This window comes from Seriola lalandi, unplaced genomic scaffold (assembly GCF_002814215.2).
Source record: "Seriola lalandi dorsalis isolate HSWRI2012SDOR001 ecotype SW California unplaced genomic scaffold, Sedor1 jcf7180002054279, whole genome shotgun sequence".
In the NCBI taxonomy this organism is placed as follows: domain Eukaryota; kingdom Metazoa; phylum Chordata; class Actinopteri; order Carangiformes; family Carangidae; genus Seriola; species Seriola lalandi.
In genome coordinates, this window is record NW_019524832.1 from 132,270 (window position 1) to 155,386 (window position 23,117).

General features: G+C 40.6%; 1 protein-coding gene across 1 annotated transcript; it reads right to left on the reverse strand.

The window, feature by feature from the left end:
- Nucleotides 1-2,611: 2,611 nt before the first annotated feature.
- Nucleotides 2,612-21,347, reverse strand: xirp2b (xin actin binding repeat containing 2b). Its single transcript, XM_023405559.2, has 9 exons — nucleotides 21,193-21,347; nucleotides 18,030-18,191; nucleotides 17,291-17,419; nucleotides 16,548-16,637; nucleotides 16,227-16,284; nucleotides 16,039-16,127; nucleotides 5,587-15,175; nucleotides 4,225-4,355; nucleotides 2,612-4,055 (listed from the first exon to the last, which is right to left on the reverse strand). The coding sequence occupies exons 2-8, from the start codon at nucleotides 18,078-18,080 to the stop codon at nucleotides 4,264-4,266; spliced, it is 10,098 nt and encodes a 3,365-aa protein (XP_023261327.1). The 5' UTR covers nucleotides 18,081-18,191; nucleotides 21,193-21,347; the 3' UTR covers nucleotides 2,612-4,055; nucleotides 4,225-4,263.
- Between the last annotated feature and the right edge of the window lie 1,770 nt (nucleotides 21,348-23,117).

Here is a 23,117-nt window from a genome sequence, read left to right on the forward strand (position 1 = left end):
TAACGACAGCGAGAAGAAAAGCAGGTCCTCAAGACAACTCGCTCACTCTTGGCTTTGAACATTCCTGATTGTTTTCATTGCCGTGTTTGCCACACAGGAGGTAAACTAGCATCTTAAATTCAGAAAAATAAAGTAAAATTAAAAACATGGTATCATAGGACATCATGTAATTACTTGTGTAAAAAATGCCAAAAGTGAGCGATCATGTATTTCACTAAAATGAGTATTAACAGGGAAAAAGAGCAAGTACTTTGTATTTGAACATGTTATTTAAAGGAGATTTTCATGATCCTTCTCCTGCATGTTTTAACTTGCATCTCTTTCACACATCGGCACAATAGTAGAAGCTCTTTCTTCCCTAACAGAAATGTTATTGTTAGGCCTTCCACAATGAATAGTAAGGATTAAAATAAAAAAAAAACATGTTCCCACAGTTTCTATGACTACTGAAAACTTATTAGCCTGAGACAGCACTTGAGATTTTTTTTTTAATGACTTCAGGTTTTCAGAGCATTTTCATTTTCAATCTTTTATGCAGGCTAATGTTGCAACTGGACATCTCATGTCACAAGTCTGACTCACTCAGCATCATTCATTATTGACCTACAATAAATAATACAGTACTCAGAATTAGAAAGAATCCTTATACAAGCTGGCCCCTTGACCTAAAGAAATATTTCAGTTATCCATAACTGATGGTTCTCTAAGTCTTATTTTATTATTGATCCTAGGTCGAATGTGCACTGCCTTTGAAATTCAAACATTTTCTAAGAGGTGATAGCTCTCTGTAAGACAGCGATGAGGAAAAAAAAAAAGAAAAACCACATTAAAATGAATAAATACATCTGTTTAAAGTTTGGTAGGCTACAGTGTAACTTGGCCATCTGCACCACCCATCGTCCTGAAACCTACGCATTTCTGAGCATAAGTGCAGAGGTGACAGCCCTTGCCAAATAACACGGAGATCAGTGAGTGAGCCAAAGTAGCTGCATCTCTAAAGAGCCAGACAGGTGTAACCGGAGCGGACTAAAGCACAGATCAAAGCTCCACAACAGCAGCGACACACCGAAAACCTGCGGACGAGCGCACGGAAATTAGGAAGGACAGATTATTATCTGAGGACAGACGAAATCTACTAACACTGCAGAAATTACAAAAAAAGTAGAACCGTCCCTACACACCACATTCCGCAAGATAAGTGAAGCTCAGGCTGCGCTGCACACGCCATGTCGGACAGAAAGGAGAAAAAGCATTTCCTTATATTTTGTGCCTACCTCACTCAGTGTCTCCATCCCACTCGGACTTGTGGTCCTGATGTTACGCTACTGCTCTGTTCCAGCATCCCATAGCACCGTTATTCGACTGTAGGGGGGGGGGGGGACGACACATGATGGTAGTGCAAGTGGGCTGACGTGACAGAGGCGACCAATCAGAGTGTAATCCGATAGATCCCTCACCAATCCGCTCATAGAGAGAAAGTGCGGAGCGCATACGGACACAAGTAGCAAGGTAGATTGACGCTGTGAGAGAATCTCCAGTCAACTCCTGCAAACTGTTTTCACAGCACAGCACACATCCCGCTCCTTAACTGTCCAGCTGGAAAACCGTCCGCAGATAGAAGAGCTGGATGAGCCAAACAAGTGTGAGCAGCTGGAATGAGGTGTTTTGTCGTTTCATTAATATGTTTATTTGTAAGAATACAGGGCATCTTCTCATCCTAAAAACTCAGTATGTTCCAGACTGTAAGTGTGAGACTGTGCTAAAAAGTTCATGTGCAATAAAGGATAATAATTACAATAAGAAAAAAAAAGAATTAGAATATAAGAAACAGTATAGAGTGTAAAGGATAAAAGTTGAAAGAGAAAATATACATAGATATAAAAGTGTTAAAGTGCTTAAGTGTATATTGTGTAGTGCGCTATGCAATTTTCCAGTAGGCGTATATAGTGTCAGTATATAACAGTAATATATAAGGCAAATGCATCACACAATAACCTGTTTATGTGTCCCTGCTTTCAATATTAACTGCTGCAGAGCCTCATTTTACCCTTAATATTCTTCTTCACGTTAAAATTCTAATCTTTCAGTAGAAACTAAAAATATACCTATTGTCTTGCAGTTGTGAAGGTGGTCAAACACAGCGGACTGTTAGCTAAGCTCATGGATGTCCACAGTGAGGAGCTGTAAGAGGATGAGTAGCCACATTTGGTCATAAGCTTATTTTAGACTGGCTGTAAAATTTTATTTAAGACTTCCCTTTCTCTGCTGCTGCCGCTCATCTGCCTTTCTTTTAATGCTCAATTTCCATTTTTCTCTTCCACGGGAGTGGTTGTCTGGTCTACTGTAGGCTACACCTGCAGATAGAGCTCCAAAATCCCCCTCAGGGTTGGGATAGCTTCTAAAGGAGATTATACTGACGGAGTGAAAGGGATCTGCTGACCTGACCCTGTCTGGCGTAGGCGGCGTCTTTCAGATACACACCTGACAAGCTCAGGGGCTGTACTGCGTCTTTGTATTTGATGTGGATGGAGTGGAGATGCAGCGACACATATAGTACACTGGTGCTAGACTGAAAGTAGGCCATAGACTTTCAAAGAGACAAATGAAACAATGAAATTCAACATTTTATTGCTCTTAGATGAGCAGTAAAGTAAGTGAACCAGCCTGACAGCATGACAGAATCAGGAATTTTCTTGTACAAAGCAAGGTATAACTGTCTAATCTAAAAAATAAAATTCTTCATTGCAAAATAGTTGTTGTTCAAAATAGGATACAAATGTCCAAAACAAACATTATCACCAATTCACGTGTTTATATTATATACTTTCAATATTATAAATAAAATCATTCCAAGATGCTTTTAGTAGTCTGCACACCAGGTGCTAAAAAAAAAAACAAAAAACAAATGCAAAAATGTTGATATGTTAAGTTGATAAAAGTCCTGACAAAATGATACAACAGCAGAACAGCACCGGCATGCAGTAACAAAAAAACTGACTGAATAGTACAATAAACCAATTAATGTTAGAATAAAAGAAAAGGGGTGAAAAAGAAACTCGGCCAAATTACATTTTGAAGATATAGACTATGCTATACTATTACTACGCCTTTATGTTTCAACAGCAGTGGGATTTGTAGAATAAACTGTAGATTAAGATTTAATATCAATCCAAATCATACTTTTTTTAATCATGATGTAAAGCCACGTCCCTTTAACTTGCTAAATTTTGTCAAATGTGATCCAATCTTTGTGTCAAATACTAAATGGAAGTAAATATATAAAATGAAGTGAAAGAAAATGTAACCATGGGATAAACCTGTCAGTTCAAGGCACACCACTTCATGTCTAAATCCACTTTCCACACTTTGTCCACATCTATCTAAATCTCTCTACTTACTTACTCTTACCTACTTACTAACGCAACCTGCTTTTCCACACCATTTACAATTATATACAGTTTCCGGTCATATCCTCACGTGTCATGTTCGCTTTTGAATCACTTATCCGCATGACTTTCAACCAAACACTTCCTTAAATGTACCTACAGGACAGCTCATTGGTAGTATTTTATTCCACCATTCATTCTTGTGTGCCTCTCCTTTGGATTTATTTGACTAAACTGTGTATTTGAGTGAATTGATTTCAAAGGACACTTCTGGGGACTGCCTTTCTGTGTTGGTGCTTGGGTGACTTGGGGGAATTGTCTGGAGGGGGCCACTGCGGTTTAGTTAGCTGAATGTCTTCTTCTATTTTAAAGGCTTTCTTTGGGGGATCGGCCTGTGGGGGCCAAACTACAGATATTTTGTTACAGTGTGGTTTGCTTTCATCAAGTGTTTTTGTCATTTCGTTTTCACCGCTGTGTGTTTTGTCTACTGAACTTATGCTGCTCATGGAATATCTCCATTCAAGTTTCTCATCTGAGGGGAAAGGTCCGCCACTTCCTGAGGGAGGTTTCTGCCCAAGTCCATTATCATAGTTCCCTTTGGACTTGAGAAGTTGTTTATAATGGTGTAGACAGTAGAAGTGTCCATGGAGAGAGACGTAACTTCCTAGGCTAAAGACAAAAGAATAATGTTCTGTTGAGAGCTGCACCACATATAAACATGATTTTTCTTTTTCTTCTTTTTTTTTACAATTATGTTTTCATCAAAACAGCAAGAAATGAACTAATTACTATTGCAATGTTCAAAGAATCCATTGTACCACATGAGTGCCATATTTACCTTAATTTATTTCTGCAGTGCTCACAGCAGAAACAGGATTTATGGTACTTTTTTTTGTCCACTATCAGAGCATCCATCGGATAAGCCCTCCTCCGACATACTGTGCAGAGCTCCGACTTCGGAACTCGCACCTGTTGGAAAGAGATAAAATGCAAATTGTGAGATTTTTTTTTTTTTTTCATTTATCCAATGTGCAAAGCATTTTCTTTTGGGCTGTCTCACAATGCGACAATGAGCTACAGCTTTTCTTCCAGTTTTTATTATGGTTAATCTTGCTAATACAAAGCCGTAGAATAGATTATGTTTGCATTTGAAAAGGTAGTGTAACAAGCTCATTCATTTGTTTAAACACTGACAATGGTCGTCAGGGGGAATGGTTCACGTTATTCCTCAGGATTTTGTTTTATTCATTCATGCACAAATATACATGCATCTCTTGTCTGCAATTTGGTAGGGTTTGCAAACCCTCAGCCACCAGACTGTATACTGTCATATCCCTGCTGGAAAGGTACATTACATGCTGGCCTCATTCTCTGAGCTAATTGACCACCTATTGAAAATATGGTATGGAGTCAGTGTTTTTAATGACCAGTTGAACCAATCAGAGCAATTATGTTGAATATGACATCATCTCTGTCACAAACAATAGACAAAAACTTCAGCAAAATGATGGACATCAAGGTCTACTTTTGTCTTACTTTTTGTCAAAAGCTTTCAAGTGAATCTCATGGTGTTTATTACTGAATGGAGTTGGTGCATTTGTCCTCACATGACTGGCATCAGATTTAACTGGCAGCGTCCTTGAACTCAGCAAACTCCATTTGCTGATGAAGACCACGGGGTGTGATTGAAAGCTTGTTCAAAGCTGTTCCCAAAGTCAAGAATGAACTTTCAAACTCAAATGTGTAAAGAATACTTTGAGCTAAAAAAAAACTAATTTGACTTTAAATTTGTTTTAGCCATATTAGCAGTTGGATGAACAGTTCAGGATGAACTGTAATGACTTCACTTTTCCAGCACTGCAACTGTCAGGTCAGATTTTTCATTCGTCCAATGACATTCCCAATCAGCCCAGACTGTACTTTGAGTTTAGTGCTAATTAGCAGATGTAAGCATGCTGACAAACTAGCATAAATATCTGTATGTTAGCATTACCAATGTAAGCACGTTAATGTTCATGTTTGCATTTACTAAAGCCTCACAGAGCTGCGAGCTGAAGACGTGTTGGTTAGTGTCAGCAGTTGTTGTTTAACAGAATTCATTTGAAATTCAGCTTTTGCAACATAGCACAAACAAATATAGCCACACCCATCCATAGTCCATGCCATTAGGTTCTGTTGTTTCATGCTGTACAGTTTTTACCAGATGAGACAATCTTCGTCTGATGCGACACAACTTGTGATGTCGTCTCTTCAGAAATGGTGTAGCCAAGACTTTTGAAAACTGTCTCACTCTCTGTCCACGTTTTGTGGAAATTCCTCAGCAGCTTCTCGGTAGAATCTTCATCATATGTTTCTGCTCGCTTCACTTCTGCAGCTTTTCTTTTGACTGCATCAGCATAGGAAAAAGGAGCCTGCTTGGTTGACACACTCTCAGAGTGCTCAGTGACAGCTGTCCTTGTTCCAGTGACCTTGTTACCAAACTCATCAACATTTGAGAAATGTTCTGTGATTGATTTGGTTTCAGAGAAGGCTGCTGGTTCTGCTGGCACAGTTTCTAGCTCATTTTTCTGCAAAGGGAGGGGGGTGCTCTGCCGTGAGCCTCCCTTTGTCTCTTGAGGACTTTCCCGCTTTGAAGTGTCTGCTGTTGTTTCACTCAGGCTTGACACAGGCTCCTCCTGATCCTTTTTCTCCTCTCTGAATAAGGAACTTTGCTCACCCAGTTCAAAAACATTTTTAATAGCCTGGATGTCAAAAGTTGGCATTCCCTGCTCCCTGATGTCTACTTTCTCTTTGTCACAATCTGTGCTTTCAGCGTCATCATGAAGCCACTCTGTAAGTGGGATAAGCTCTTTTCTGATATATATTTTCTCTTCTGGTGATTCAAATTTGTTTACAAGACTAGACAAGTCTGCTCTGGGAACCTCATTCTTTTCTTTGTTCTTATTTTCTTCCTCACACTCCTCCATGTCTGGGCCCAGTCGTTCAGGGATAGCAATGGGCTCCTTTCGCACATAGGTCTTATTAATTTCAGCCTTTTGTGCCTCTTCAAAAAATTCTCTCTTTTTCTTGACAGATGCAGATGATTGCTCTGAAACATCTGAAGCGTCAACAATATCTGGGTCATTCTGACACAATGGCGTGTGGGTCTCAGACTTCCTTTGTATTTCATTTGCATTCAAACTTTCAGAAATATTAGCTTGATCTTCTCCTACATGTGTCTGCTGGGCCTCCTCAGATGAACTGTTTTTGTCTTTTTCTGTTGCAAGTGACGTCTCTGAAGCCTCCACAACTTGGGATGTGATTTTGATTTGCCGATGAAATGATGCAGGCGATTCCACAATCCCTGATTTCTTTTCTGAGATCTGCTGGGGAGGAAGAAGGGGCGGTGGGGTGACGCCACGTGAGAGCTTGGCTGTCGTGTCTTTCAGTCGTGCCAAATTTTCTGCTCGGTCAAAAGTCGGAGAAGGTGTGATTCTAGTGAGGCGTGATGTCGGGGTGTCACACCTGCGCGGCGGTGGCGTGGGAGGGGTGGGCGGCCTGTGCAGCAGGGTAGGTGATGGAGTTACCCTCTGGGGTGAGTCAGTTCTTCGTGTGGACTCGATGGTGATAAATGTCGGCGATGGCGAACGCATCCTCAGTGATGGCGAGGGAGCACGAAGGTCAACAGACTTGCACTGACTCACTTCATCCTTCCTTCTTTCCTGAGAGATCTTTTTCTTTATTTGGTTCTCAACTCTGGCAGAACCAATACTGATCTTGGATATTCTTGGTGTTGCCCCACCAGAGATGCCTTTCTCAGAAACTGCCTCACATTCATGCTTCTCCACAGTCTCATTATTTTCTATATGCATTAGTTTAGCCTCTGCGAGTTCGCTCACACATGAGAGAATTTCTTCATTTTTATGTGCATTGCTTTCCACTACAGATCCCTCCAGTTCACATTTTCTCTCTGGACTTATGAGCCACTCAGGGATTGTATTGAGCAGAGTCTTCAAAGACTTAGAATCATTTTTTTCTGAAACTCTTTGTGTCTCTGTGATGTTAGAGATTAACACTTGGACCTCTTGGCTCTGAGAGTCCTCTGTTCTCCCTGTTGTGGACTTGACCAGCTGATTTTGTTCTGACTCGCCTGTCACTGTAATTGGAACATCCCTACTTTCTTCTGTTGGTTCCTCTGTGCTCTGCTGAATAGCTGCCATTCCTTTCTTCTTGTGAGATGCCTTCACATGCTTTTGAACTCCTCTTTGTTGCTGGGAATTCTGATGGTCTTTGCCTTCAGTGGTAATGACCTCTCTCTTGACTTGAACGTACTCTTCTTTTATACTTTTGTGAATTTGAGAAACTGCAATTGTTTCCTGAGTTTGATGGAATTTCTCAGACGTTACTGTCTTGGTTTCTGTAGCTTCTGCCTTTGATTCTGTGGAAGTACCTTTAGCTTGACCTGGCTGTGCACCCCCTTTAGACTTTTTGGACTTCTTTTTCTTCTTTGTGGGAGTTGGAGTTTCTACTTGGCTGTCAGTTATGATCTCAGTAACAGCAGGCGCTGAGGCAGTAGCAGGAGAGGGAGTAACTTTCTTAATCCCCTGTTTTAACTCTGTCTTTACTTCTTTAGGTTCACTGATCACTTTCACTTCAGTAGCTTCCATCACTTCCACCTTCAGATCTTTTGAAACACTCTGTTTCTCATTCTCACTGGACATTTTTACCTCTGCTTGCTTTTCCTGTTTATTCTTTTTCACCCTTTGGTTCGATTTGCCTGTTTTTCCATTTGTATTGGCAGCTTCCTTTTCTATTTGCATTGGCTTATCAGAAACCTTCTCTTGGCTCTTGGCAGGAGAATGATCATTTTTCTTTTTGTTATCACGCTGTGGTGATTTGGACTCCTTTACATCTTTGTCTGAAGTCACATTTTCTTTTTTTCTGGTTAATTCGGGTGTTGTATTATCCTTTGTCTTCCTGTTCTCAGATTGTGATTTGCTTGATTTTACATTCTCCTCAGTTGTGACAGCAGATTCAGGTTTCACTACTTGAACAGGGATTTTATCAGAATGCATTTCGTCTTTCTTTTTATCTTCAGATTTGTTGGAGCCCTTTGTTTTCTGATTTTTAGCGTTTTTCTTTATATCAGCAGTCATGTTTTCTGCTTTTGCAACATCAGTGTTTAGGGTCTGGACTTTGTCAGCAATGACAGACGCAGCAGACTGTTGGGAGGAAACAGAAACTGTTTTCTCTGTCGTTGTCTGCATCTGTCGAACAGCTGAGACAGATGAAGTCTTTTGAATGGAGACAACCTTAGAAGTCTCATTAGAGACAATTTGCTGTTGAGCATCAGATATAATCATAGAATCGGTGAGTATTTTCTCATGACTGACGCAGTTATTGCCATGAGTGGTATTAACAACATGCTTGGATAAATCACAAGGTAGTAAGTCTGAATGAAGATTCTTTTCACTTCCCTGCTCTGGGATTTCTGATGTATTGTTATTTGACTGCTCTATGTCTTTGGTGGAAAGCATTTCAAAAGCCGCAGTAACTGAGTCATGTATGTAATTGGGAGTTGGAGTGGTGGGGGGTGTGTTTTCCTCCTTCAGCTTCCGATAGCTTTCTTCCGCCTTTATCAAAGCGGTGTTAAATTTGCTCATTTTACCTCTCATGAAGGGAGGAGGAGAAGATGGAGGGGTGAATTTCACAGGAGAGATGTAAACTTTCCTTAATGGTGGTGGAGACTCAGGCAGTGGAGGGATTTCACATGAAACAGTCTTTGATGTATGTGTTGTTGTTTTCGATTGGTTCTGGCTCATTTCTACCACTCTCTCTGATGTTACCTCCACCTTTTGTGTTTTACTGAAGTCAACTTTATGCTCCAGCTTCGGGACTGGGTGTAATGCCGGAGCTTTCACTTTTTTAACTGTCATCTTTTTCGCTTTTGCTGGTGAAGGATGAATTGCCTGTGCTGGCATACTCTCCAGTTCTTGTTGAGATGGAGGAGGTGGGAGGAAGTCCTGCTCACTGGTGAGTGGTGGTGGTGGAGGAGGAAGGTGATCAATGTCAGAATCAACAGAGGGAGGAGGAGGAGGAGGAGGAGGTGGAGTGGGAGGAGGAGGAGGAAGGTCAGTGTCTTCCACTGGTGGAGGTGGAGGTGGGAGAGGCAAATCAGGCTCGGGCACTTGTGGTTTTAAGACATAAACATCAGTTTTCACTTTGGTTTTATCATGTTTTATCATTCCCTTTGGTTTGGACTTGAGATTACGAAACTCTGTCTTTACTGTTTTGATGCCGTGGTTTTGGGTAATAGTTTTATGTTCCACCACAGTTGTTGATTGCTGAACAGACTGCTCCACAGTACATGACTTTGCTGCAACAGTTTCAGTTTCATTACAGAGGGAATGATTTTCTTTTGATGTTTCAACTAAATTAGCTGTTTTTATCTTTTGTATGTTCCTCTGTGCATCAAGATTCAGGTTTTTAACTGGAGGGCTCTGCTTGACTCGAACTCTTCTGTATGCTCCCTGCCTGACTTTGGGCGTTTCACGCTGTGCTGTCTTCAACAGCGATTTAATAGTGCCTTTAACATCACCCTTTATCACTTCTTCTTTCTCCAGCTGGGTTTGCTCCTGTGTCTCATATAATGATTTAATTGACATCTTGATATCACCCTTTACGTCACCCTCAAGGCTTGGGCTCCTTTGCATCCTCGGTGACGGTGGAGGCTCCATGAAGAGCTGAATTGTTCCTCTGACGTCTCCCTGCACATCTATTTCCTGCTGACACATTCTCCTTTCACTGGAGGCATCTTGCAGGTTTTGCAATGCTGTGTGAATATCACCCTTCACTATTTCCTCCTTTTCAACTTCCCTCACCGCTTGCTTTGCCAGCTCCAGAGATTTTAGCGTGGCCCTCACATCTCCAGCAACTAAATCCTCGACAACAATGTCAGCTTTGGATGTTGCAGATTTCTCAAGAGATCTCAGAGCCCCTTTGATATTTCCTGGTATGATATCTGGCTTCTCCACCTCCTTGTACTGCTTCTGAGCCTTCTTGAGACACTGCAGCGCTTTCGGTATGTTACCTTTCACTACCTCCTCTTTCTCCACAACAACTGTCTGATTCACTGATTCAGACAATGAATTCAAAGCAGCTCTTAAATCACCTTTGACTATCTCCTCCTTTTGGAGTCCCTCTAATGAGAGATTTGGCTCTGACATGAAAACTTTAACTGTGTTGTGAACGTCACCGGGTATAACATCCTCGACTGTTCGCTCAATTTGCGTTTGATTACGGCCGAGGATAAGTTTTGTGCCCTTGATGTCACCGCCAACAATTTTCTCTTTTTCTGCCGTGTCAGGTGAAGTCTCATCAGGTTCTAAATGGAGCTGTTTAAGATAGTCGAGTGCCCCAGATTCAATGCATGTGGAGTAAAAGTTGACATTTCCTTTTTCAGTGTCATCTACCTTTATCTTCACTGTCTGATCGGTCTTATCTGAGCCGGACAGTCTTTGAAGAGCACTCTTTATGTCCCCTCTTACAATGTCTTCTTTTTCAACATTAACATTCTCCTGCTTGTTGAGAAGGGAATATAGTGTCATCCGTACGTCTCCTTTTTCATCCTCCTGGATAAGTATTCCATGTTTCGCTGAACCGTCCCCATTGAAAAGATTGTTTATAGCTTCCTGAATATCACCTTGTAATATTTCCTCCCTTTCAATACTGCTGTCTCTCTCTTGGTTGAATAGCTGCTGCACTGTTGAGGTGATATTACCCTTCTCCTCTGAATCTATAACTATCTGCCGCTCATTTCTTTCCTGTCTGTTCAGTAGGTTCATCATAATAGTCTGCAGATCTCCCCTGATGACTTCCTCTCGTTGAATCTCCGGAGCCTGCTTATTCATTAACTGGTATTTTGCCATCCTAACATCGCCAATTTCATCAGCTTCAATGAGTACTCCCTTCGACTTCACCATTTTCTGACTATAAAGCTCCTCAAGCGTTCCCTTGACACTCTTGCCCAGGATTTCAGTCTTCTCCGTTTTTGTCTCATTAAAGTCGTCAAATGGTGTTGTTTCAAAGAGCCATGTTGTTGTCTTTACATCCGCTTTGGGAATCTCCTCTTGAGTGATGGTTGTATCCTCATCCTCATCAACCTCTTTAATGTGGTCAAGAGGATTTTCCTCAAAGAGCCAGACTGAATGTTTAACATCTCCCTTTGCAACCTCCTCCTTTTTAACTGTTTCAATTAGATTTTCAGAGCTCATGCTTCTTATTTTATCGATGGACTGGGTTTCAAATCTCCATTTCGCAGTCCTAACATCACCTTTTTGTATTTCACTCACATTAACCGTTCGAACAGATTCCTGTGAAAGGGCATCAGACTCAAAACGATGTTTATTCATCCAAACGTTGCCTCCTTGAATATCGTCAACCGTTTTAATTAAAGCCTTCTTTTCTTCAGCAATCCTATCGAGAGGTTGTGTCTCAAATTTCCACTTAGCAGAGGTGACATCTCCTTTTTGCACATCCTGCTGTGTGACAGATTTGATTATATAAACCTCATCTGTGTCCTTAATGGCATCAAGAGGCTTGGTTTCAAACAGCCAACGGGTTCCCACTACATCTCCTCGTGTTACCTCCTCACTGGTGACAGTGGTGACCTCGTGGTAATAGCCCTCTTTGTCCTGAATTGCATAGAGGGGCTGAGTTTCAAACATCATGGTGTAATTTCTCACATCGCCCTTCTCATCTTCATCACGAATTATTTTTTGCATTTTCATCAGCTCTGTGTCTGTCTCTGAGGAGACCTCGTGGATTTTATCCAAGGAGCATGTCTCAAAAATTAAACGGCCCTTATCTACATCTCCTCCTTGTACATCGTTCACTGTTCGGCTGCTCAACGATTCCTCTTGGCTATCATGTATCGTATCAATGGATTGGTTTTCAAAGAGCCATTTGCAGTTCCCCACATTCCCTTTTTGAATATCCTCAGTCTGAACTCTCTTGAGCGCTTGCATCACTTCCTCAGATGTAGACGTCATGATATCGGATGTTTGGTTTTCAAAAATATACTTCATCCTTGACACATCTCCAGATGCAATGTCTATCTCCGTGACACACTTGAAAGAACCTGTCTCCTCCCCTGTGAGGTTCTCCAGTTTCTCAGTCTCGAAGAGAAAACAAGCCATCCTTACATCCTTTCCTCTAATGTCCTCTTGATTCACTGTGCATGTTTTCAGAATGGTCTCTGTCTCATCGTGGATAGCATCAAGCGCTTGTGTCTCAAAGAGCCATGTGCAGGTTTTGACGTCTCCCTTATGGGTTTCTTCAGATTCATTGTCCCCCTTCAACTCTGCTCTCTCATACAGAACATCCATTGGCTTTGTCTCAAAAAGCCACTTACATGTTTTCACATCACCCTTCATTACATCATGAGTTGTACTTGTCTCTACATTTTCTTCATCTTCAATATTGCTGAAGTACTTAATAGCATCAAGAGGCTGTGTTTCAAACAACCACTTTGCGGTTTTAACATCACCAGATTCTATTTCTTGTTTGGAAATACCCTTGATGATTTGGTATTCATTCATGCTTTCATCAAACTGGTCTATTGGTCGTGTTTCAAACATCCACTTGCAGGTTGTTACGTCTCCTTTTACAACCTCCTCACGTCGCACTGTTCTCACCTCATGGAAGTGGCCTGAGCTGTCTTGCATGGCATAAAGTGGAGTAGACTCAAACAGGTTTTTATTTGATTTCACAGAGCCAGATTTTACACCCTCTATCAGAATCTTTTGAGATTCATCCCTCCTGTTTATATCTGTGCTCTCAAAGATTTGCTTATAGTTTGAGACATCCACTTTATCAATTTCTTCCAGGTCTATTGTTCGAATGACTTCCTTCTTTTCCTCTCTAATATGTTCCAGGGGTTGGCTTTCAAATCTCCATTTCTGATGTCTTACATCACCCTTTTCCTCATTAAGTGATACTGTTTTTTTCAGTTTGCCCACCTCTGCAAGCTCTTTCAACTCCTCGGTTGGAATTGTTTCAAAATAATTTCTGGCTGATCTCACATTACCTGAAACAATTTCCTCTTTTGTCAACTGGGGAGTATTTGAATCATCTTTTAAAGTATCCATTGGCTGTGTCTCAAATACCCAGCAATTCTTACGAACATCTGCTCTGCAGCTTGTGCCATCCTCCTGTGTGAGGTCGTCGTCAATATTAACAGTTCTTGTAACCTCTTTCTTCTCCTCTCTTATGTGTTCTAGAGGTTGACTCTCAAAGCGCCACTTTTGGTGTCTCACATCCCCTTTCATTTCTTCATTTACTGTTGCCTTTTTAAGTTTTCCAACCTCAGGGCAATTCTTTCTGGCTGTTTGAGGGCTGCTTTCGAAAAAGTGTCTCGCAGATCTAACATTGCCTCCAATAATTTCTTCAATAGACTGAGGTCTGGCATTGGAGTCATCCTTCAGAGAATCCATTGGCTGTGTTTCAAAAACTAAGCAGTGCTTGCGAACATCCGCTCCGATGATCTCTTTCTTCTCCATCTGTGAGCTTTCCCACTCATCAAGAGAATTTAATGTCTTTATCTCAAACAACCACCTGCCCCAGTCTCCTTTATTGCTGTCCTCCATGGAAAGACTACACACTAGTTTCAAAGCTGTAGGTTCTCTGTTTGTCATGTCCAGGGGTTGGGTATCGAAAAGCCAACGTGAAGCAATGGAGTTTTCCAATTCAGTTTCAATTTTGCGCACAGACTTAATCTCCAGCATTTGGCTTGATTGTCCCATAATGATGCATTTAAACTGAGTGTCAAAAGTACTTGTTACAGTTTTCACTTCTCCATCAATTTCCTCTAACACTGCCCTTAGACTCAGCAGGTGACTCTCGTCAATTGTCTCAGTGTGCCCAAGGATTTCCATGTATTTATTGTCAATCATATAAATTGTAGCATTTCCATCCTCTTCTGTGAACACAATCTCTTTTGTTAAATCCTCCTCCTTATGCATTTTGTTTAGAGTGTCCATAGCTTGGGTTTCAAACAACCATGCTGCAGCACGGACATCTCCTTTGTTGAATTTGTTTTTGTATTCTGTCGAGTTGGTGTTTTGTGAACCGAGCTCATCCATCGGCTTGGTCTCAAACATCCAAGCTGTGCGTCTCACGTCTTTTCCAAAAATTATTTCCTGTTGACTTATTTTCTTGTCGTCATCATCCTCATCAGGAGTTTCATCTTTGATGGTGTCCAGCGGCTTATTTTCAAACATCCAACGCATCGCCTGCACCTCCCCAGGGAGAATCTCTTCCCATTCCACGTATTGTTCATCGTTGAACTCATCGGGACTACCACCATCATCCTCATACATGTACTCTTGGCTCTCTAAGTGGTTGTTCTCAGTTTCATTGTTGTCATTACAGTACTCTTTCTCAATATTCCTGCGGACCTCCGGATGAATGTGCTTGTAAAGACGTTTCAGCTCATTCATACTCTTCTGCTTGAGGTAAGCTTCTCTGTTGACTGGGTATTTGGAGAGGTTTTCTGGTTCCGGAGGCTCAGGTGAGTAATGGTTCACTGGAATATTTTGACTGTCTAATGGTATTTGTAGTAAGTCGGGGGGCGGGGGTGGAAGATAATCAGAATCGTCAGCCGGTGGGGGTGGAAAGTCCTCATAATCCATCTCTGCGGCTGTTGTGACTTCTGTTGCCTCAATAGTTGGTGCCTCATAGATCTCACTAGTCACTGTGTTGTTTTGTGTCACATTTGAGGACCACTTAGATCGACTGATGTCACGTCCAATCTTTTTAAGGAACAAAAACGATATTTATGGGTAAATAACTATAACTCTATCACATTACTCCGTGGCAGAGATATATGTGCGTTACAATTCACCTTGTTCTAACAATTACAGATAAAGTGTAAAAATGAGATCATAAAACATAAATAATCTTACATAGAAAAACACCTATCAGTCCAAGGTTAATGGTACTGTATGAATAAGTTGCTTTCTTGATATGCTTTTTGTAGTCACAAACAAATCACTGCGATGAGTTATATATATATATATATTAAGTTATAATCCTTAAGAGTTTCAGGAAAACAAAGCTTGTGTTTGACATTATTTATGGGTGGCTTTTTGCAGCAATAACCATTCATTGTCCACCATTCCCACACTGTATTTAAAATGCCTTCACACACACAGGGGAGGAAACAATCCATGTATGGATGAAAGGTATTTCTCCACAAAGCAAGATAATTGTCATTTTTGTGATTTTTTGGACAAAGGATAAGGATTACAGGATGTAATGGAATAATAAGGAGCATCCAGAACTGTTAGATGAAGAGTTGCAAGCAACAGGTTGCACACTTCTGGCACCCCATGAAGGTTACCAGCCTTTGCTGTTGTGTGGAAGACTGTCTGCAGCATGAAATCAGATCATGGTTTTATTTTTTTATTACCTTATATGTTAAATCAATGTCAGTTTGTCTGTAAACAGATACACCATTTGCTCTTCTGTTGTATTTCCGTGATAAACCATAACTAAAATCTTATGGATTATAACTTTTATGAATATCTTGAATCCCAGTTAACTGAAATGAAATATCCTCACCCTTTATTTTTTCAGTTATTTTGCCTAACTCAAATGAAATGGAAATGCTTACCTTTACTGGTTTCTGTGGAGCGGCCTCTTCTATTGTTCTTTCAAAGCGATCCCTCAGTTCTTTTGTAGTGTACCTGGGAAACTCCTCTTCTAAAAGTCAGCAAAGACATATGTATAAAGGAGGCCTTAAATGTATAGTCAGTGACAGTGAATATGGCAGAGAATAAAAATATCTTAACAACATCCCACCTGCTTCATTTTGATGGTTTTCATAACTGGATGCCAGGTTACTGTCGCTGTATGACACCTGTGTGTAATAGAGGTCAGAAAGGGTAGAAAATACAGAAATTGAACTAGTCAGCAATACCCTACAAGTGCTGCACATGTTCTCATAATGTAATGTTTTTAAATCTCAGCCGAAACTGTCAAAGACTACTAAACAAACATTAATTACACAAATGTGATTGATTGCAATCATTTACAGTTTTTACTCAACAGGCAATTAAGTGTTTAGCTCATTAGCAAAGCCTGCCTGCCTGCAGAAACACAGTGACAGGATGTGTTTGGTACCATCATTTCTTGGTTGAAGTTTAGCTGCTGACTGCCTGGGATGACCTGCCTGCTGCTGCTCAACACTGTCACCTCTGAGTTTGACATTTCCTGTGAAGATGAAGACAGTGGTTGTCAAACACAGGGAATGTGTGTCTGCCACAAATGCAGGCACTCACACAAACGACTCTCTCTGTTTCATTACACCACCACCCCCTTGCCTCATCATAGCCACAGATGTGAGCTTACTCCACTCCAATTTTCTCCACCAGCCAAAGCTTCATAGTACACGCCTGAATACCATGCAGAGAAGATGCTGGACCAGATTGCTCGCAGCAGTTTAAAATGACTAATCACACATGGAGTCAAGATGACAAAGAACATGCCAAGTTGTTCAATCATATTGTGCCATAGCACAAAATAATACATTCTTTTCCATTACTTTACTAAGTTCTATCGAATGGAGCTACAATATTAGTGTTATACAATTCTCCCGGAGGTTTTCCCGAAAACAGTCAAGTAATGTCTAAACACACAGACTCTGCTCTGTTATTAGTGCGGTAAGATATAATAGCAGCCCCAGTGTTAATAGCCAACCTAAAAAGTATGTATTTTACTTGCAAAGCTGATGCAGACGGATGAAAAGCAAAATGAAATGGTTCAAACAGAAACCAGCTGAGGTCAGAAGAAACATTATTGTCATTTTACCACAGTCATCTCTTTCATGCTCTTAGTATTAGCCTGATGAAGGTATATATATGTACCTGCACAGTTCTCTGATGAAAATGGAACTGAGTTACATTGTGTGATGTTGCTGTTTCCTGAGTCTGAAATTGTTTCCTCACACTGGCAAGTCCCCCAGGCAAGGAACAGACCTCAGAATCCTCCATGACCTAATGAAGCAGGAAATATCATTAGCTGCTGCTCACTCCTACATGACCCGAAATCAAACTGCTGCTTCATAGGGCTATTCTGTGTGGTATGCATGCAACACAGGTCGCTGTTATAAACGTGCAGCTAATGCTATATGCGGTTTCTCTGTCTGGAGACAGACATGAACACAAACTCATAATATTCTGCTTATGTCATTGTTTCAAATTTACATAAAGAAGTGTGAGAGTTCTTTCAAAGTAAAGCCAACAATGTTTTCTGTTTTCTGAAGCCTCCCTCTATATTCTGCCTTGTGAGGGTAGTCTCAGGTTTCCCCTCTATTTATACATGTAAATGTGCAAGACTGCTGACCCCCTTTTCCCAGCTGCAAAACTGTCATCACCTCCACTAATAACTGCATGACAACACTAACAATAATGGTGAAAATACCATCTCAGTGCAGCTCAGCTACTGTGCAACCCTGGATATACTCAGCTAGCAAACAAACCATTAAAATGAACCGTTAGAAAGTTGGCTTCTAATTATACAAATGTTTTTTTCAGTGCAGTCAGCCCTGGCAGGTACTGTAGCTACATGTGTTATCCGAAACAATACATGCACAAGCTAAAGTACCCTGCTGGGGATGGTGTTGTCTGCTCGCGTGGAGACAGCTGCCTGGTACATGGCCTCACAGTTGGTCAGTGGGATGACCTCTGAGTCCACAGAGTGAATCCGGTTCCTCTGGTTTAAAGCTTACAGGAAGTCCTGCCCTGGTTAAACCTGCGCTGCCAGCAGCTGCAGCACAAATAGCCAATGAATTGTTACAGAAATTGCTTCTTGTGTTATTAAGTGTCATCCAATTATTAAGAGGTAGCACACAAGATTTACTGGTGCAAACACATGCAATTAAAGCACTGCAAAGGGTGTCAGAACCTTTTACTTATTTGCATACTAATCATCAGTTTTTTAAAACTAAAGGCATACAAAAGCATCAGTCTGGTATTAAAAATATTTTGATTTTCTTGTCAAATTTGTGATATTGCTTCAGTTTGTAAATATTCACAAAAGCAACAAAATGTGGGCAACAGTAATGCTTTCAAGGTGCTAACATAGCAAAGGTGGTGCTCTTGTGAATGACGTCTTTAAAATACTCTACAGGGACATTATTTAAATCAATTACACACCTGTCTCCTGACATTCACTGCCTCACAGGATGTGCAGGGTTTATTAAAAGGGTGTGTATTAATTTACAGCTGTGTGAGTTGTCTGTTTGGTCCACACCTTAACATCTGACACTGCTGAACTGATGGTTTTATACTGGAATATATTCCTTCAATAACATTGTGCCCCGGGTGCTTGTTTGTCAATCTCCTAAAAATGCTCAATGCATTGAGCTTTTGTGTACTTTAAATCAGTGTTACCACTCCTATCAATTATTATTAAAGGTTCCATATTGTAGATATAGATGTCTTTTACTATAAAGCAGGTCTAGGTGCTTTATAATTACTGTGAAAATATCAAAATACTCAATTCACAGAGAGATGTCTCTGGAACTCTGCCGTAAAATGAATCTTTGGGACTTCTGTAACTTTGTGATGTCACAATGAAACAGTCTCCGCCCTCGGCCATGTCACCAGCACAGCTCACCTGGACCCACTGTCCAACTTTTTTTGTTGTTGTTTGTTTTAACTTAATTAACAACACAACGCCAAACGGTAATTCCATTGCTGTGCTAGCAAGAAACAAGACAGAAAAATGTCAAGGAAACGCTGCACAATTGGTCGATTTCAGGAGGCAAAAGGCACAGCGGTACCAAGAATTTGACCATCAACATTTGCATTTACTGGTGAGCTTTAACAGTGATAGGGCCGCAATCCATTACTTGTGGTTGGCCTGGCCATACGTCACTCTGAAAACAGTCAGCCAATCAGAAGAGAGGCTCAGAGATTGACACAAAACACCCTGCCTGAGGAGCTCCAGGGAGAAATGTGAGAGACGAGATGTAAAACTATATTGAGATGGTACCTAAAACTGCAAATATATCTTCTTATGGATATTAAAACCTCAAATAAAGCACCATAAAAGTGTAAAATATGGGACCTTTAAAGGGTTCCTTTTCCAATGCATTTCCCAATCAAGATGGAAAAGTATTGTCAGATGAAGGGGATCATCATGGAAGTGGGATTAGTTGCGATTTGGACTTACGTTTCCCATTTTAGGCATAATTAGACTTTATGAGAGTTTATGTCTGGAGCTGCGTCAACAGTCCAGAACCAAAAAAACATTATCGTTAACCTAGAGTGTTTTTATGTGTTGCAAAAACAGCCAGTGAGATTATAAACTCTTCCAACAGCCACAGACTTAATATCTGGCCAGTTTCTGCTGAAACAACATTTTTGTCTCTGTTTGTGAATTTCAAGTATTCACACCTCAGTTTTTGTGGATATAAATGTGCTGATGCAAATAAGAGAATGAAATATGAATACAGACTGTTTGATGTTCATCAAAATCTTCATGACACTATCCATTACTCTGAAGACTAACGGCTTTAGAGGAAAATTTTCATCTGTTGCCCTGCTCTGTGGTGAACTAACGCTATTTGAAACTATGTGTATATTGAATTCATGTAGTATCAGAGAATAATGTCAGCAAAAGCTGGCAGACTGCTGGCATGAGATGATATTTCACATCTGTAATATTATTTTTGGCAGCACAGGGAAAGAAAAGTAAAAAAAGTAGAAAAAAAAGTACTGAGTGAATGAAACACCAAATCAAAACATCAAAAAACCCAAATTTTTTAATCTATTTTAGACTTGGAATGGTGGGTATGTTTGAGTAAAACAATCAGATCATAAAAGACAGATAAAGGACAACTTATTATTACACAACTCTTAAAATTAGACTGTTTTAATTACTTATATCTTTAAGTTCAAATCTATTTCGGCATTGAAATATTTACCAGTGCAAAACTCTGCACTGCAGCAAGTTCCTTTCAAGGACTTGAGGGCAGAGACTCACAGACTGTAAATTATTGTGCTAGGAACTAAAATTTGTGGCCAGAAAAATCTGTCAACAGTCTGAGGCTATCTCATGACATGTCAGATTGGGTTGAGAGCTCAAATAACAAGAAAGTGAAGTAATCTAGGCGCCATGTATCTGCAAAAATAAATCAAGCCTATTTTAAACTTAACCATGAAGGGTCATGTTTCTCAGTGAAATAAAGAGGAAAGCTGGGAGGTCAAGGCGTTCCTTTCCAAAAAGCTCTTAAATACCCTGCATTGATAACCTTGTGTTCATGCCTTTATTTGTAATTACTCTTCACTATTCCTCATTTCATGGCTTTCCTGGCATCATGGAAGTGGAGCGAGATAACACCTAGAGGTAAACGGCTTTGGCACAAACAGCACTCCATCTATTTGAAATTAGTTAATAGAATAAATCTAATCTCTCCTCAAGCCAAAATAATCAGTTAATTTAGTGTTTCAGTCACAGTTTATTTTCCTGCAGGCCTGACATGAGATTTATAGTTTATCCCTGTTTTTTTCAGTGGAAGTGCACTCAGCATGAGGACAATGTTAATGAATTTTAATGTACAGTTAAGAATTCACTGCCAGTCTTCAATGTTTTTCTCTGCAGATATCAAAAAGACATTTTATAATGTATTACCATTTCTTTTGCATGCAGAATTATTACCATAAAAATATAATTTAATGAGCCAAAATCATTCACATATTTTCATAATATTACACTCAACACAAAGAGACAATCACCACTCTATTCATTATTCATTACCTACCAGGATATAGTGAATTATAAAAATATGAACTCAGCAGGTAGAATCCCACACGAAGGCCACTGCACCCCTGGCCTGCAGGGTCTTTCCCAGCCAAAAGCAAATCCCAGTCAATGTTGGAGACCAGCTCCAGTAGTATGTGTCCACCTCTGTCCAACGAGCAGATAGTGACAGCTGATTTTATTTTAGACCCTCCGCCCACTTGTGAAAGATGGGGCAGGGATGTTTTTTTTGTTTTTTTAGAGAGCGAGGCCTCTGTGCCTCCCATGTCAAGTGCCCAGAAGATCTATATGGAAGTACTTCCTGTGACTCCACTGCAGACGCTTGTGTACCAATAAATCAGGTCACCCTGGTTTCATCATCACGTCCTCCATCAGAGTGTACTGCATACTCCAGCAGCTGTTACCGCCTGTCATGATATGCCAAGTTATGCACATACAAATCCACAATAAATACACTGAGAATCTCTCATTATTCCCTGCTTCTGTTAATCCCAAAGCACTGCAAAGTAAATGTGGGGCAGGTGCAAATTCAAGTGACAGTAAATGCTGGTGAAATGTAATTGGCTATGTGCTGTGCTTTGCATGTGGTCTGAAACGGGGTCAGTGATGTAATGCTATTTGTTGAAGAGAAGGAGGGTTAAGGGGGGGCTGTAAATATGACAAGAGACACCTCTGAGTGTGGAAGAGCTAGCCAGCTCATCTTGTTTAGCCCAGCTGGAGACGGTGGCGCCAGCCTGACTCTGGTATCTCATGGAAGCTGGGTGAGTGTTTGGAGACCAGACATGTCTGCCAGGCATCTACACAACCCTGTTCATCTGCAGCATGTGTAACTCATACCTGCATTTCCAAAGACCACCTGTTTTAAAGAGACACTCTGGGATTCCTGCTCCCGCCAAACCACACAGGGGACTGGAAGGCAAAAGATCCTGTTGACCTGTTTTCCTGATTATTTAAAATATAGATTAATTAATTAAAATTAATATGATGCTGTATTTACACTGATGATCTTAATTTGAAAGTAATTGAGCTATTATTTGTAATGAAAGTCACAATTATTTTTCTGTCATATACGAAGAAGAGCAAGAAAAGATAGGTAATAAAAAATCTCAAACATTCATGTGAGCGTTTCGAGGTTTCATGTTCTTTTCATGATGACGCTGCTCTTTATTCAGCTTGAAGCTCGTCCTTTGTGATCCATAGCAGAGTTAAGTCACACAGTGAGAGCGAAAGGAAAGAAAAGGTATTAAATTTTCTCTTTCTCTCTCCCTCACACACACAAACACACACACACACACACACACACACACACACACACATATATATATACATATAAATAATACTTTCCCCATTCAACCATACACTCATACACTGATGGAACAGGTTCAGTATCTTGCCCAAGGACACTTTTACATGCAGATCAGAGGAGGCAGGAATCAAACCACCAACCGTCTGATTAGGGAACAACTCTACCTCCTGAGCCACCCCTCAAGTACCCCCCCATCCCACCCCATCCCACACCCACACAGAGTAGGAGAGAGAAAAAGAGAGAGAGAGAGAGAGAGAGAGAGAGAGATATGCAGAGCAGTGCCAGCCCAGCACGGGAGATAAGAAGTGATTTCCATCAGATACTATAGGCTTTTGGCAGACACATGGTGCCAAGGAACAAATAATATGAAGCATAATATTTTAGTGACAGCTTCTTTCACTGAGTCTTTGGCTGTAGAAGAGTCTAACTCTTTTGGGAATGCTTTCAGAATAAATAGGAAAATCAGTTTTGTGTTCTATACTGCTGTAGCAGGTCCTTAGCTTTAGATATACAGTAGCTTATAGTGTTGGAGGCATTAAAGTTTGCAAAGCAAAGAGAAAAATCAGGGTAAGTGACGGAGCTTGTATGTGGAATGGCACATCACAGGCAAAATCCCATGA

What these genes read in the sequence shown, in the direction of transcription:
- xirp2b (XM_023405559.2), bottom strand. Translation starts at nt 18,080, where the DNA reads ATGTACCAGGCAGCTGTCTCCACGCGAGCAGACAACACCATCCCCAGC. An exon ending in TTCATCAGAGAACTGTGCAG is followed by an intron (nt 16,638 to 17,290) that starts GTACATATATAT and finishes TCATCTTCACAG; the next exon opens with GAAATGTCAAACTCAGAGGT. An exon ending in GACGAAGATTGTCTCATCTG is followed by an intron (nt 4,356 to 5,586) that starts GTAAAAACTGTA and finishes TCTTTCCAACAG; the next exon opens with GTGCGAGTTCCGAAGTCGGA.